Raw genomic sequence first — 14,183 nt, 5'->3', positions numbered from 1 at the left:
TCAGACTTCACCTTAACACCCCATGCTAGCATTTATTTGCCACTCATTTCTAAAAGAGAAAAAAGACCTCTAAGTACTTGCACTATAGTGCTTAACATGCTTTTAGCATGGCCAGATTAACCTGCCTCGGGCCCCAAGCTGCTAGGCCCCTATTAACCCCCTGTTCTTGCCACTCTTTCTGCAATGTGTGCACTCTATGCTCGAATACTGCCTAGCCTGGGTTTCCTGTGTGGTAATTTGATTGAACGCATTATTCAATCATAACAGAAACAAGATTTGACACAGGGACTCACTTCAAGGCAGGATCTCAAGATTAGGTACTTAAAAGACAAGTTCACAGTTTTTCAAGTTTGTCTTAAAACAACAGTCAGGTGCCCAAATGAAATAAGTTTTTCATGCCATAATCATTCCTGATGTTCATACCAGCCATCGTAACACACTTACAATGCAAGTGATGGGGGACAAAATCCACAAGCCTCCTTCTGCAAAGATGTATTTAAAAGTTTATCTGAAGCTAATGTGAAGCTTCAGCTGTTAGAATGAGTCAAATCAAGTAGATATATTTCAGCATTACAGTCTTTTTAGTGCCAAAGTCCTTCTTTTTGTTACTTTACTTACAGCGCAGCTCAACAGGGAAACACTGTCCAGGGAAACACAAAGAGGCAATTTTATGCTAAAAAGACTGTAAATGTGGCAGATATCTACTTGATAAGACTAACTCAGACTGCTGAGGTCTCATATAAGATTCAGATAAACTTTTAAATGCATTTTTACCTAAAGTGACTGTGTGGACACACTGTGGATTTTGGCCTCCTTCACTTACATTGAAAGCACATTTGAAGGGGATCTTTTAATAGCCTGTATGAACAGGAGGAATGATTCAGTGTTTATATGGACACCTGACTGTTGTTTGAAGACACACTTGAAAAACTGTGAACCTTTCCTTTAATTCTTCAAGTCTTTATTGTGTAATATTGTGCTGTTGTGGTTCACATTCCCAAACAAATTGCATTAGCGAAATAAATGAAATGTAATGTCAACCTTCATATTATTATTATTATTATTATTATTACTACTATTATGACAATGTGTGACGTGTAGTGGGGGAGTGACGAATTACAACAGATGCACTGTTTAATGGTTTGTGCGAGCGCGCGCGTGTGTGTGTATGTGTGTGTGTGTGTCTGTGTATTGTGTTGGCAGTAGTATGTGAGTGTTTATCAGACTGTGTGTTTAGAGGTGAAGGTTGCAGTTCTGTTCATTAACAGCTATTTTCTGTGGTTTACATGTCATAACAAAGTCATGTAAGACTTCGTTGCTGTCGCTTTCTCTCACACACATACACAATGACTAATTTTAGGACATAAAAGTGGGGGGAAAAGTAGTAGCGACTGCAAACTGCAAACCTTTATCTTTCTGGCCGACTACTTCCGCGCAGGCGCACAATGAGCGGCAGTCGGGCTACCAAACTGGTCAAACAGCGGGTGTGAAAATGGTAGGTAACCAAAATAAACACAAACCCAGGCACTGGTTTTGGTGCCGTGGCGGCTTACATTTATGCCTATTGTCGCATTATTAAAAGTTAGTGCTGTGTCGCGTTTTGGCAAGCTTACAGCGATCAGTTACTGGTGTTCGCTGCTGTTTCAGGGAAGGTCAGTTGATATTTTGAGAGCAGCTAGCTAGCTAGTTACATGTCCCTTTTTGGCAGTATGGTAACTTCGGCTGTGAGTAGGTCAGCCGTTGAACCTCAAAGACAGACACCGAGTGAAATCCTGACACACCTATACCCATACTGACAGTCTGTTCCCGTGATATTATCCCCTTTGTTAATGTCAGTGAGACATTCTGGCTAATTTAGCTATCGTTAGCCAGCAGAAGTTACTAGCGTTAGCTGGTGGTATGTAGACAATGCTAACCTAACGTTACCCATCTGGACGCACAATAATCTGCTCTGTGTGGACCGTAGCCAGTGCACACGTTTGACTTCGTGTGGCTGTAATCGCACCGGTTTTTGAAGTCTCTTGCAGGTTGGTGAACTCACAGAGTTAATAGTCTCCTGTTTCAGGAAATGCTGCTGCTCAGTGAAGTGCAAGTGCTCAGATAGCTGGTGTGAGGAGATGGCATGGTGGTTTCTCTGCAGGGGCAGTCAGAGCAGAGGGTTATTTCAGAATAATAATAACTAACGGTTAGTTTAATTCTCATTAATCTACTGGTTATTCACTTGATTCATCTTTGATCAAAATATATCAGAAGTTTCCCAGAGCTAAAGACGACGTCTTCTAATTGTTTGTCTGTCCAACCAACAGTCAAAAAGTCAAAGATATTCAGTTTACCATCATAGAAGACCATGAAAATCAGCATTTGAGCAGCTGGAGTCAGTAGACAGTTTGCATGTTTGCTTTAAAAATGACTTGGACAGTTAGTTGATTATCAGACTTCTCTGGCAAACGACCAACTGGGTTATCGAGTAATCATTTCAGCTCTAATATCAATAATAGTGTTAAGAGACCAGATACTATAATAAAGCCAATTTAATGATACAATATTCAGAACATACTTGTTTGGTTCTAGCTGAGTGAAATGTACACTGCTTCTGCTTCAAACTGATTTTAAAAAAAAAAAAGGTTTGTGTTAACTAACTAATCTTATGAAAGTATTAATTTCCATTCCCTATAATATAAAACATTACTACTGAGGTATTCAATATTGTGTCATTCAATTTTTTATTTTTTAAAAAAAATATTGCCAACTATTCCTGACAGGGTGCTTGTGTTACACTCCAGACTTGCTGCACCTCTAGGTCCTGGTGCTGGCATCCCATTTCCCTACTCATGTTACATCTATGACTGTAGTTATCTGAGGGGCCCTCCGGGGTACATCATGTGCTTTGAGAATCCACAACATCCCCCTTCAGAAAAGCCCATGTTGCCTTTGGACAGGACATAATCACCACGCCAGCTTCTTGGCTCACCTCCTATGATGTGTGTTTGTCGGTGTGACAGACTAACCTTTTGAAACATGTGTCTGAGTGTCTCTGGGTGTCTCCCAGTCTTTCTCGTCCTCTTCTCCGTTGCCTGAATGCCTGTAGATGTGTGTATCTCGCTGTGTGTGCTTCTCTGTGTCTCGCTTTGTGTTTGCGTGTTGTTGTCTGTACTCTCTGGTCTGGTCACACCCGTGCCTGACTTCCCCTGTCCTGTACTTGCGCAGCATAAGCTGAAGTCTTCGCAGAGGGATAAGGTACGGCAGTTCATGTCCTTCACACAGGCTGGGGAGAAGACAGCTGTGTACTGCCTCACACAGAATGACTGGAAACTAGAAGTGGCCACCGACAACTACTTTCAGAACCCAGAACTCTACTGTAAGGAATCCATGAAAACTTCAGTTGACCGGAAAAAGCTAGAGCAGCTCTACAATCGCTACAAAGGTAAGTGTTTTACTCTGTAACTTAAATATGTACTGGGGTAGTTTTTTTCCAAAAAGGACTGTATTCCTAAAAACTTATAGACACCACTTGTTTGCAGAAAGTGTGTTTTTTTTCCCCCTCTGATAGATCCTCAGGATGAGAATAAGATCGGTATTGATGGGATCCAGCAGTTTTGTGATGACCTCTCGCTGGATCCAGCCAGCATCACCGTGCTGGTCGTTGCGTGGAAGTTTCGTGCCGCCACACAGTGCGAGTTCACCAAGAAGGAGTTTCTGGATGGAATGACAGAGCTGGGGTGAGTGTCGACATCAACAGACACACTCAGAAGTGGGACATAAACACTGTGCCTGAAGTATCTTCGCATGGTGGTTCTCTTAGTGCAGCCCCGGGGAGGGAAGGTTTTCTATTTATAGACCCTCTCAACCACAGCTTGAGTATTCTGTGTCTTCGTGGAATGTCTCAATGGAGGAGCCGCAGTGTGTTTTGAGGGTTATTTATCATCAGCATCAACACTATCATGTACTAACTGTCCGAGGTGTCTGTGTGTGATCATTTAGAGTTTGTTTGTTTACATTTTTTCTGAAATTGTCTCTCTTTGTAGGTGCGACAGCCCAGAGAAACTGAAGGCCCTTTTGCCAAGACTAGAGCAGGAGCTCAAAGATAGCGGGAAGTTCAAGGACTTCTACCAGTTCACCTTTAACTTTGCCAAAAATCCTGGACAGAAGGGTTTAGGTAAGAAGAGTGACAGTCAGATGAATTTGATGAATGATATCACTAAATTGCAAACAGTTGAACGCAAAGCACTTTTCAGACATGGAATATGTAACATTTCTGGCTTCATCAAGTTGGTAAAGTGACGTCTTTATGTCATTCAGACATTGGTGACTTTTAGTTAATGTTCATTAAGGCTTCACTGAGCCGTGACAGGATATTTACGGAGAGAGAAAATGCTTGTGAGATATTTGGCACCTGGTGCATGAGAGGGTGCAGAGAGAAAGAGAGCACAGTGAGTTAAAAATGTAGTTAAAAAGCAAGGTATCACTGATAGATTTAAAACTTCTTTTGCTGTTGAAGCCTTAATTGACGACCATCGTGAGCATGAGGAACTCGGCACTGCTCCTCACAGTGAATCCACTAACACCACTACTGTCAATGTCATCATTAAATGTTATTGGAGAGCAAATTCTGCTGCTTGTTTTATAAGTCCGATATGCACAATCATTGGATGACAGGACGTTTCCACTCTCCTATTGATCAGATATGAGAAGATTGATCTCCTTAACACCTTAAAATTGCCTTTCACAGTGTTTCCTAGTTTATTAAACCAATTCATTTATTACAGTGATGTTAGAAGGCGAAAGGACGTGACGTGTGCACTCCTCTCACTGTGCACGTGTCACCTTGTGCTGCGGCACATGTCTGACCCAGTAAGATTGCTGTCCTGACTTTTTTGTAAAAGTGACCAGGGTGCTTATTCCGACATGAGACCAACATGTTAAAGTGCAGTGAGATTAAAGTAAAGGGGGACATTTCTGAAAGGGGTTTATATGTTGTGTTTTTTTTGTCTTTGCAGACTTGGAGATGGCTGTAGCCTACTGGAACCTGGTTCTGTCAGGACGATTTAAGTTCCTTGATCTTTGGAATAGATTCCTTTTGGTGAGTCAAAAAAGTGAAATTAGGGATGCGCCGATCAAATATGTCAGATTGGTATCACACCTACACTGTCTGGGAATCTACCATGACGTGACCGATCCACATTAAGCACAAAGTTTCTTTGTCACTGTCAGTATGAAAATTTCTGTGTTTTTGCTTTTATATTCACTGACTTACTGGGTTTTTCGGGCAGATCCATAAAATGACACCAATGAGTTCCACACAGTAAGCTGTACAGGTTTTAAATTTGGGGGAAAAAAGAAAGCACTGATATCGGATCAGTACTCCATAATCCCAGATATCATGAGTTGAGGTATCAGAATCTATATCAGAAGACAAAACATTGTAATGGTGCATCCCTCATTGAAATCCATGTGGCCCGGAGATGTGGAACTTGTGCCAAGGATGGAAAAAGGTGTGCTGGCTTTCATAACACCTCTCTGGGGGGGCAGTGAGTGAAACCAGGTGGCGTTTGTTTGGAATGAAAACCTGCACATTCTCAGACCTCCAGAACACATGCTGGCATCATCAGTGATTAACTGTCGTGTTATGGCAAAAACTGTCAACACATCTCGGTTATAGATATGAGTAAATTTGAAACCAAGATGTGTGAAATCATGTATATACTGTACTTTTATGTTCACCAGCACTTGTCTATTTCAGGAACACCATAAACGATCCATCCCAAAAGACACGTGGAACCTATTGTTGGACTTTGGTAACATGATTGCGGACGACATGTCAAACTACGATGAGGAAGGTGAGTTGTAAAATTCCTTCTGATTCAGCATTGATCCATTTGCTTTCAGGTTAATGCAGTGAATATTGAATTTAAATCACCGTGATACTAATGATTTCTTGGTGTTTATTTCTCAGGAGCATGGCCAGTCCTTATAGATGATTTTGTGGAATTCGCTCGACCGATTGTAACAGGATCAAAACGTAAAACTCTCTAAATCAAACCCCAACTCTGGAAAACCAGAACGTTGTTTCTTTTACAGTGACTTCATAGTTTTTTTTAAGACTTGTACAAAAAAAAAAGTGAAAATCGTAGACTTCAGAGAGAAAACAGAAGCACTCGAAACTGTCAGGAAACCACCTTTCAGGGAGCTGAGTACAAACTACGAGAAGAAGAACTGGCCACATTTCTGTCCTCATGAGACTGAGGCGTTATATGGACATTGCCAGATCCACCTCTGTCTCTCCTGTTGGATTCTCAGCATCCTGGACGCCCCTCTGGTCTGCCCCAGGAGCGCTGCCTGTGGAGACGGACACAGCACTGAGAGGAGGTTCACTGGCTGTGTGTACTCTAAAGAGACTGGAGAGGGAAAGCTGTGTGTTTTTAAGATTCTTCCTAGTTGGCTTTGTTTTGTTATATGAAGCTCTGAGTGACTGTGCAAAGTTCCCATGTCTTACTCTAACTTTGGGACAGAGTGCTCACTACACCAGCACCAACAGAACTGTTGCAGTTTTACTGTACATACTGTATCTATTGGGACAGTTTACAAAGAGAGCTATATGAAGAATAATATAAATATGTTCAATTTATAAATGCAAAAGATGATTCTTTTATGTACAGTCAATGCTAAGATCTCTAACGGGATGCCTCAATATCGTGGATGATATGCTGTTGGTATAATTGTTAGGTGGATCTGTCAAGTAATGGAGTTGTGAGCTTCTCATCGAAAGCATGTTTAACACATTTTATTTCACCTCGGGCTGGTTTCAAAAATTAATTTTCACTAAAGTAAAGGCGATGTTTTAATTTAGTTCTTGGTACCTGTCAGGATAAATCTCAGTCGACAGCGTGTCTTGAATCCTAAATGTCCACAGTACCACAATTTTGCTTTCAAAGGATAATTTCCTTTTAAGTGTCAAGGAAAGAGTTTTGTTTTTTATCAGTCGATCCCTCTGAGACATTAGTGAGGCTAAAGTGACTATTCAGCAGCATTTAAGAGTTAAAGTTAAGAAATTACAGGCCCTTAGGATTGCATGGCACATATCTGTATGTTACATCAGCGCGAAGCCCCTTAGTTCAGAAGCCAGGACACTAAAGAGGGCAACGACAAGACGACAACGTAAGCCTTAAGAATAAATACCTGTCTGTTCAATATTTATGTTTCTGTTCAAGCCCATCTGTTCAGTGTTACTGAAGGTAGTGAAAATTAGAATATATTGTTGATACATCATGTAAGTAGCCTAAGTATATTGTTCATTTAAGAAAGATGAATAAAGCATGAGTTTTTCCATAATCATACATGTATTTAGCTCTTTTGTTATTGATAAGATAAACAATGGGCATATTTTATATCACATGCATACAGTACATACATGCAGCTGCTTAGACAAGAGTGTGTTTCTTTTAGCAGAATTATAATGATAGCCAGACAAGTTAATGTGACTCTGTGAAACAAAGCTTTAATGTTACGTTTTTCTGAATATGATCCAGTCCTCCATGTTGTTGGTTGTTAATAATAAATAAGATTTAACAAGGTTTTTTTTTATTTTTATAGGACTTGGGAATGGTAACTGGGCCCATTTGATAATGATGCTTTGTGGGGAAAAAACATTGAGTTAGCTGCATATTGTTCATTGTGTCTTCATTATTTCTCTGTTTGCAACTTTACTGTGTGACACATCAGCAGTATTAGATCAGGATTTCCGTAGCACTCAGAATGATGGTACAGTCATAAAGTTTGTCATTGCTGTTTTTTATTCCATCAGAAACTCCAAGCCAAATGACTTTGTTATATCGGTGCAACTTAACTGTCCGTTTTTGTTGTGCCATCTTTTGTGAAAGACCCCTAATTTGTCTCCAACATCAAAAAAGTTTTCTTTTTTTATAAACAAATTTCTAACAGTTAATTTTAGTCTCTAGTATACCATAGAGAATGACAAGAAAAGTGGCAGAAGGTAGTGGGTTATTAAAGCCCTCCTCCACTCCAACAAATGTGTTTTGTTAATTATTCTGTCAGCTGGATGTTTGAGTTTCACTGTGCAGAATGATGAAGGCGACGTGCAGAGTATTTGCATCACAGCTGGTCTGGAGTCAGTCGAGGGCCAGCATACAACTTGGACAAGTGTGATGTGGAAACTTGAAACCGCCAGTGTACAAATACTGGAAATGACACATATTTGCATATTCATAGGCTCTGGATTTCTAATGAGGTAGAAAGAGAAGATGCCATTTTACAGATCTCCTCCAGATATGAATTAAAGACATAAAATACTCTGCTTGGAACAATAATGTGTCCCTAATATGTTTTTTCCACAAAAAAGTAAAATTACCTCGTAAATATCCCTAAAATGACATCAACTCCAGAATCTGTGAATATGCAAATATATTTCATCTCAGAAGTTTAACTGTTGGACACAAGATGTCTCCTACTTCATTGTAAAGTCCATTTTCAGTGTTTGTGCACTGGAGGCTCCAAGTTTCCACATAACATATGTGAAACATATCAATAAGTTTAATATTAGACCACGATTAGCCTCCAAACTAGTTGTGATGTCACAAATCATGTTCATTGGCTTGCCCCTAAAAATCAGATTTTCAATGAGCACTGAGAAACTTTCCACTTCCAGCAGATGAATGTGAAAACAGTCTTCTAGTGTCAAACTCTGCATATACATCATTCTGCACAGTGAAGCTCAAACATCCAACTATAGGAACAAGAGGAAAAACCCATTTTTGAGGGGGAACTTAAAGGACATGTCAGACAAAATGTATTACTCCAAACAGAAGATTTTTAATCTTCAACCACCAAGAAGACAAGCCAAGAACAGGGCCGTAGCCACAATTGAGGACACTGCGGTCATATTTTCTGTATTGTCTCTGGAAATTTAGATTTTTGCAGTGGGAGAAGTCAGATTCATGAACTCAGTATTTCTAAGATGGATTTTAAAAATGTATGAAATTACTGTTGCTAATACTATTATCACCATTACTACTACTACTGCTGCCACAGTCAGCTCCACCACAACGTCATCATCACATACTGTGTATACAAGTAAACATTACTGTCCCTCTTCCTCCAACTGTTTTTCAAGCAAATAAAGCTCATACCCGTGGATGCACCTGGGTGCTTCTTAACCTAGCCCCTCCCCTCAGTAAATGCTCTCATGTAAGGTGAGACGTTTGAAACTCTGACCGCTTTGTTATTTAACTTGACAGCAGCCAGCTCTTTTACAAGGAATAAAAATGAAATAACTTCAGCAGTACAGGGTTTTTATAGCTGTGGTGGACTACTGTACCTGCAGTACTTTGTGCGCAATGGAGGGGGAAATAAAAGGAAATGCTTCATGTAATAACAGCAGTGACAGGTAAGCCTCGTGTTGATATGTGTTCTCTCAGACTGCATTTTCATCAAGTTTGTATTAGATTTCACAGCATCAAGTTGTTTTTTTTAACACTGTAATGCTTACAAAACGAGAGCTGTTACATGGTTAGATGTATTGTCATTTTCCTACCTGCTAGTTGTTATTTACATCAGCTTCTTTCCTCATCAAGTCCTTAATCTCTTATTTACCGGGCTCAGTGAAATATCATAGCAAAGTGTTGTTTGTCGAAGGAGTTTGAATTTTGCTCCTTGCCTCTAGTCCCTCTTGAAAGTAATTTAAAATTTACTAGTCACCCAGCCAGGGCATTTGATCTCCCAGCTACAGAAACCCTACCCAGTGGAGGCTGTTGTAGTGTCTGTCATCAGGGAATAGGAAAGAGAAAGAAGGGTTTCCACCCTTTCACCCTGCTGTCAGTCCTTTCATCACAGTGTTCAGTGTCATTGAGTTGTACATGGCATTGGATTCACCCCCAGCAGGATTGACCCCTATGGCTTCACGAGACATGACGATTTTGAATCCTACAAGGAAATGATGAATGAGTACGTAGCTGTCCTCAACAGAAGATCCATGAGATGGTCCAAACTTCTTCAAGGGAAACCCCATGTTGAGAAGAACTTGACAGGTACAAGAAACAACAAACACACACTGTTTTGCTTTCATGTCTTCAAGTGCTCTGCAGTTGAATTGACGTTATTTTATAAAAATCTGTTTTGGAAGTGAAGAGGTATGTGCGTAAAGGTGTGCCCAATGAGCACCGCGCCAGAGTCTGGATGGCAGCAAGTGGTGCCCAGGAACACCTGGAGAGCAACCCGGGATACTACGAGTCCCTGCTGGCCATGGAGCATGACACCAAGCTGAAGGAAACCATCCACACAGGTTTCCTTTTCATTAAACCACACAACTTGTATCAACACATAGGTCCATACCATACTACAATTCTTCTAATTCTTTTGACAGACATGCATAGGACCTTTCCTGACAACATCCTCTTCCAGAGCAAGGCAGAGCCGGGCCTGCAGAGAGCTCTGTTCAATGTGCTGCTGGCCTACGGACACCATAATAAGGCAGTGGGGTATTGTCAGGTGAAGAAAAAGACGTCAGACTCTCCTCACACTCAACAGAACATCTGTTTACCTAAAGAACAGGATCAGCTACTTCCTTCTTATTCAAATACATGTGTGGGATTTTCCACAAACACAACATTTACTAATAAATGAAAGCCACCAGGTAACAGTGAATTTAATTAATTTAGTTATATTGTACAGTCACACAGCCTTTGGCTGGAGATGCAACCTGAGAAATCACACTTTATACCAAATAACAGCCGAGGAGACGGGTATATACAGGTATAATTGACAGGTACATAAGTAGCTGTATTCACCAGACATTCAAGTATATATTTATCACAATATATTAATGACAAAATCAATATTTACCACCTGGAAATATGTTCTTGTGTCGAGCAGAAATTCATAGTCATATATTTGGCTGCATGTGCTTTCGTCTGTAAAGTCAGTGACCCATGCCAGTGGACTCACACACAGTTAGATCATCGCTGTCTCTGTTTATTTCAGGGCATGAACTTTATCGCAGGCTACCTCATCATCATCACTAAAGATGAAGAGAAATCCTTCTGGCTCATGGATGCACTGTTGGACAGGATACTCCCAGGTAGACCTTTTTTTATTAAGACACAGTGCACGTACACACAATTATTGTAGCACAGTTCATGCAATGTGCTTTACATTAAGTGAATGTTTACCAGTAAAAATACAAGAGAGGGAATATAAAGAATGAATCAAACACATGATATTAAAAAGCATAAACATATTAAAATAAGTAATATACTCAGTTGATGTAGCTAGAGCTGCAACGATTAATAGATTTGTCGATCCACAGAACATTAGCCTCAAACTATTTTGATAATCGATTCATCACTTTTTAAAGAAAATTTTACAAAATTACCTGGTTCCAGTTTCTCAGATATGGATATTTTCTGGTTACTTTTAGTCCTCTATGATAATAAATTTAATATTTTTGGGTTGTGGACTGTTGGTTGGAACAAAACAAGACATTTGAGGATGTCATATTGGGCTTTAGAATAGAGAAAATAATCTGCAGATTAATCAATAATGAAAATAATTGTTAGTTGTGGCCCTATATGTAGCAGTCCTCATAGAGATGTTATAGACAAGAAGCAGAAAGTCTGGATGTGTAGGCTCTACCAGGGACATAATTTGGCAGCCTTATAATTTGAAAAATTAATTACATCGAATTAAATTAGTTGGAAGAAGTGTAGGTACCTTAAAACAGTGAGCTCTTTGCTTAGCTGCAGTTAAAGCAGCAGCAGCAGCATCTTACACAAGTACAGACTTTTAGACTAGTATAAATGTTTGGGCAGAACTAAAAGCAACACAGTACAGAAATTACACCTATCTGCAACAAAGACCTGCACATTTTCTTGTTTATATGTGAAAGAAAGACAAGATGATGCAACTATTTCCCATATATGTAGCTATAAAGTCACATTCGTAATAATATTCAAATTAATTTGCATGTTGTGTAATAACCTGTTTGTCTCTTTGCTTCCTTAATCTGCCTCTGTTTTATCATGGCTCACTAGGAGCATCCTAACCCTGATGTCATTAACTGATTTGTAAAGTAATGAGCAAAGCTAAAATATTTCTGAAGTAATCACTATATAAAGTTGTGTGTCAACAGCATAGCAGTGCATCCCATTAGTGCCGTTGTAATATAAAAAGCTGAGTAGTAGTGGACCAAGGTTGGAGCCTTGTGGCACTCCACATGAACCAATAATTCACACAAGAAATTCAAGACTGATTAAAAAAGATAAAAAATCTGAGACTTTGATCTGATCTGAGACAAAAGAGTTTAGACCGACAAACATGAACTCCTCTACTATAAATGCACGTTATTGTAGACTATTACAGCCCGGCCATGATGGGGCTGAAGACCGACCAGGAGGTTCTTGGGGACTTGGTGAAGACTAAAGCACCTGCAGTAGGCCAGCTCATGGACCAGTATCCTGGCATATGGACCCTTTTGGTGTCACGCTGGTTCATCTGCCTCTTCATTGACATACTCCCAATTGAGGTGAAAATTTGCATTATAGACAAATCAGGAATTCATGGAGATGTCGAAGTGCGTTATTTTACAGACCTCTGTCCTGCTTCCTGTACTTGCAGACGGTTCTGCGGGTCTGGGACTGTCTTTTCTATGAAGGCTCCAAGGTGCTTTTCCGTGTGGCGCTGACTCTCATCCTTCACCACCAGCCTGAGATCCTGAGAGCTCGTTCTTTGCCCGATGTGTGTGAGTGTTTCAAACAGATCACCTGTGGAGCTTTCACTCTGGACTGCCACGCCTTCATGCAGGTACATAATTGTATTATTGGTTTACACTACTCTGTGTTTTTATACTAAAGCAACATTATTATCAGAACATTCTAGTACTAAGTACTAATTTATCTAACACTACCAAACATCACATTTTTCAAGATGAGGAAAGATTCACTACTATGAAAACTGGTAGAAAATGCAAACTAACAAGGGAGAGAGTGGTGCATCTTTCCTGAGAAACATCTTTGACTTAGCTCATCTGGGTTAGCTCACACAGAGAATAGATGTACTACTCAGAAAAGGTGGTGTCATGACTCATCTTCATCCTTTTCATGGATTATGAAACATTTAACCACTCCCTGGAATGTCTTTCAAGGTTCGTTAATTGTTAATCATTAATCGATCAATTGATCATTAATTATGGTTTGTGGAGTATGAATGGAATAAATGGCTCCATGTAAACACAGCTTTTATGTGCATGCCTCTTTAAAAGAATAATCATAAACTTTGGTCAGTTCAGTGATGTTTACTTTAATTCTGTTTTTGCAGAAAATCTTTGCAGAACCTGGCAGTCTGTCTATGGCAACTATTGATAAACTGAGAGACAAATTCAGACAACGAATCCAGGAGGAGGAATCTAGACAGCTGTGAAGTTTTGGATCCACCGTTTCTCCACTGGACTGTAATGGCTTTCAGTCATTAACACTACTATCAGCAACCGTATATTCCTGTGTAGGGCTGGGCAATACATTGATATTATATCTATATCGTGCTATGAGACTAGATATCGTCTTAAATTTTGGATATCATAATATCGTGATATGACATAAATGTTGTCTTTTCCTGGTTTTAAAGACTGCATTTTAGTAAAATGATGTAATTTTGTGCATTTTCCAGACTGTTCTAGTTGTTCTATTATTTGCCTTTACACACTTAGTCATTACGTCCACATTACTGATGATTATCAAAAATCTCATTGTGTAAATATTTTGTTAAAGCACCAATAGTCATCCCTACATTACTGTTGCACTATCTGTATCGAGGTATTTGGTCAAAAATATTGGTATTTCATTGTTTTGTCCTTATTGCCCAGCCCTACTCCTATGATAAGCAAGCTATTTTACACTGAATGTCTGAAATACATGCTGAAGCTTCTCAATTGATGCCAGTGTTTTTGAACCTTGTCTTTTTCTGAGGGTCTTTTCGTTCCTCAGAATATTTTTGCTGCTATAGATACTTCAAGATCATCACACCTGTCACCTTGTATTTTAAATCTGTCATGTTTATTACCCTTAGCATTTGCTTTGTCACAGTGGAAAACAATAGTTGTGAGAATCTTACTTCTGTGAAAACTGTCAAGTGTCCAGTGGAAAAGGGGAGTTAATCTCTCGTGCACTAACTGTCCATTT

General features: G+C 39.7%; 2 protein-coding genes across 6 annotated transcripts in view; both read left to right on the top strand.

Annotated features, from left to right (window-relative positions):
* The window catches only part of dcun1d2a (DCN1, defective in cullin neddylation 1, domain containing 2a), an 11,836-nt gene extending 4,504 nt beyond the window's left edge, over nt 1-7,332 (top strand). For 2 of the 5 annotated variants that reach the window (XM_067603869.1, XM_067603870.1), the window contains exons 2-7: nt 3,208-3,424; nt 3,551-3,719; nt 4,026-4,156; nt 4,998-5,080; nt 5,741-5,837; nt 5,954-7,332. In XM_067603869.1, coding sequence (XP_067459970.1) covers nt 3,250-3,424; nt 3,551-3,719; nt 4,026-4,156; nt 4,998-5,080; nt 5,741-5,837; nt 5,954-6,033 — 735 coding nt within the window. In that variant the 5' untranslated portion in view covers nt 3,208-3,249 and the 3' untranslated portion in view covers nt 6,034-7,332. Of the gene's footprint in view, nt 1-1,335; nt 1,496-1,739; nt 2,028-2,987; nt 3,425-3,550; nt 3,720-4,025; nt 4,157-4,997; nt 5,081-5,740; nt 5,838-5,953 lie in introns of those variants that run through there. The other 3 variants (XM_067603868.1, XM_067603871.1, XM_067603867.1) reach the window with 3 other exon arrangements.
* LOC137193269 (growth hormone-regulated TBC protein 1-A-like) lies at nt 6,252-14,183 on the top strand. The gene is made up of 8 exons (XM_067604598.1): nt 6,252-6,366; nt 9,864-10,040; nt 10,136-10,294; nt 10,376-10,500; nt 10,993-11,089; nt 12,360-12,532; nt 12,625-12,810; nt 13,324-14,183. The coding sequence occupies exons 1-8, from the start codon at nt 6,252-6,254 to the stop codon at nt 13,423-13,425; spliced, it is 1,134 nt and encodes a 377-aa protein (XP_067460699.1). The 3' UTR covers nt 13,426-14,183.

This window comes from Thunnus thynnus, chromosome 11, assembly GCF_963924715.1.
Source record: "Thunnus thynnus chromosome 11, fThuThy2.1, whole genome shotgun sequence".
In the NCBI taxonomy this organism is placed as follows: Eukaryota; Metazoa; Chordata; class Actinopteri; order Scombriformes; family Scombridae; genus Thunnus; species Thunnus thynnus.
The sequence above is the reverse complement of the archived record's forward strand: the minus strand, read 5'-3'. Positions and strand labels throughout refer to the sequence as shown.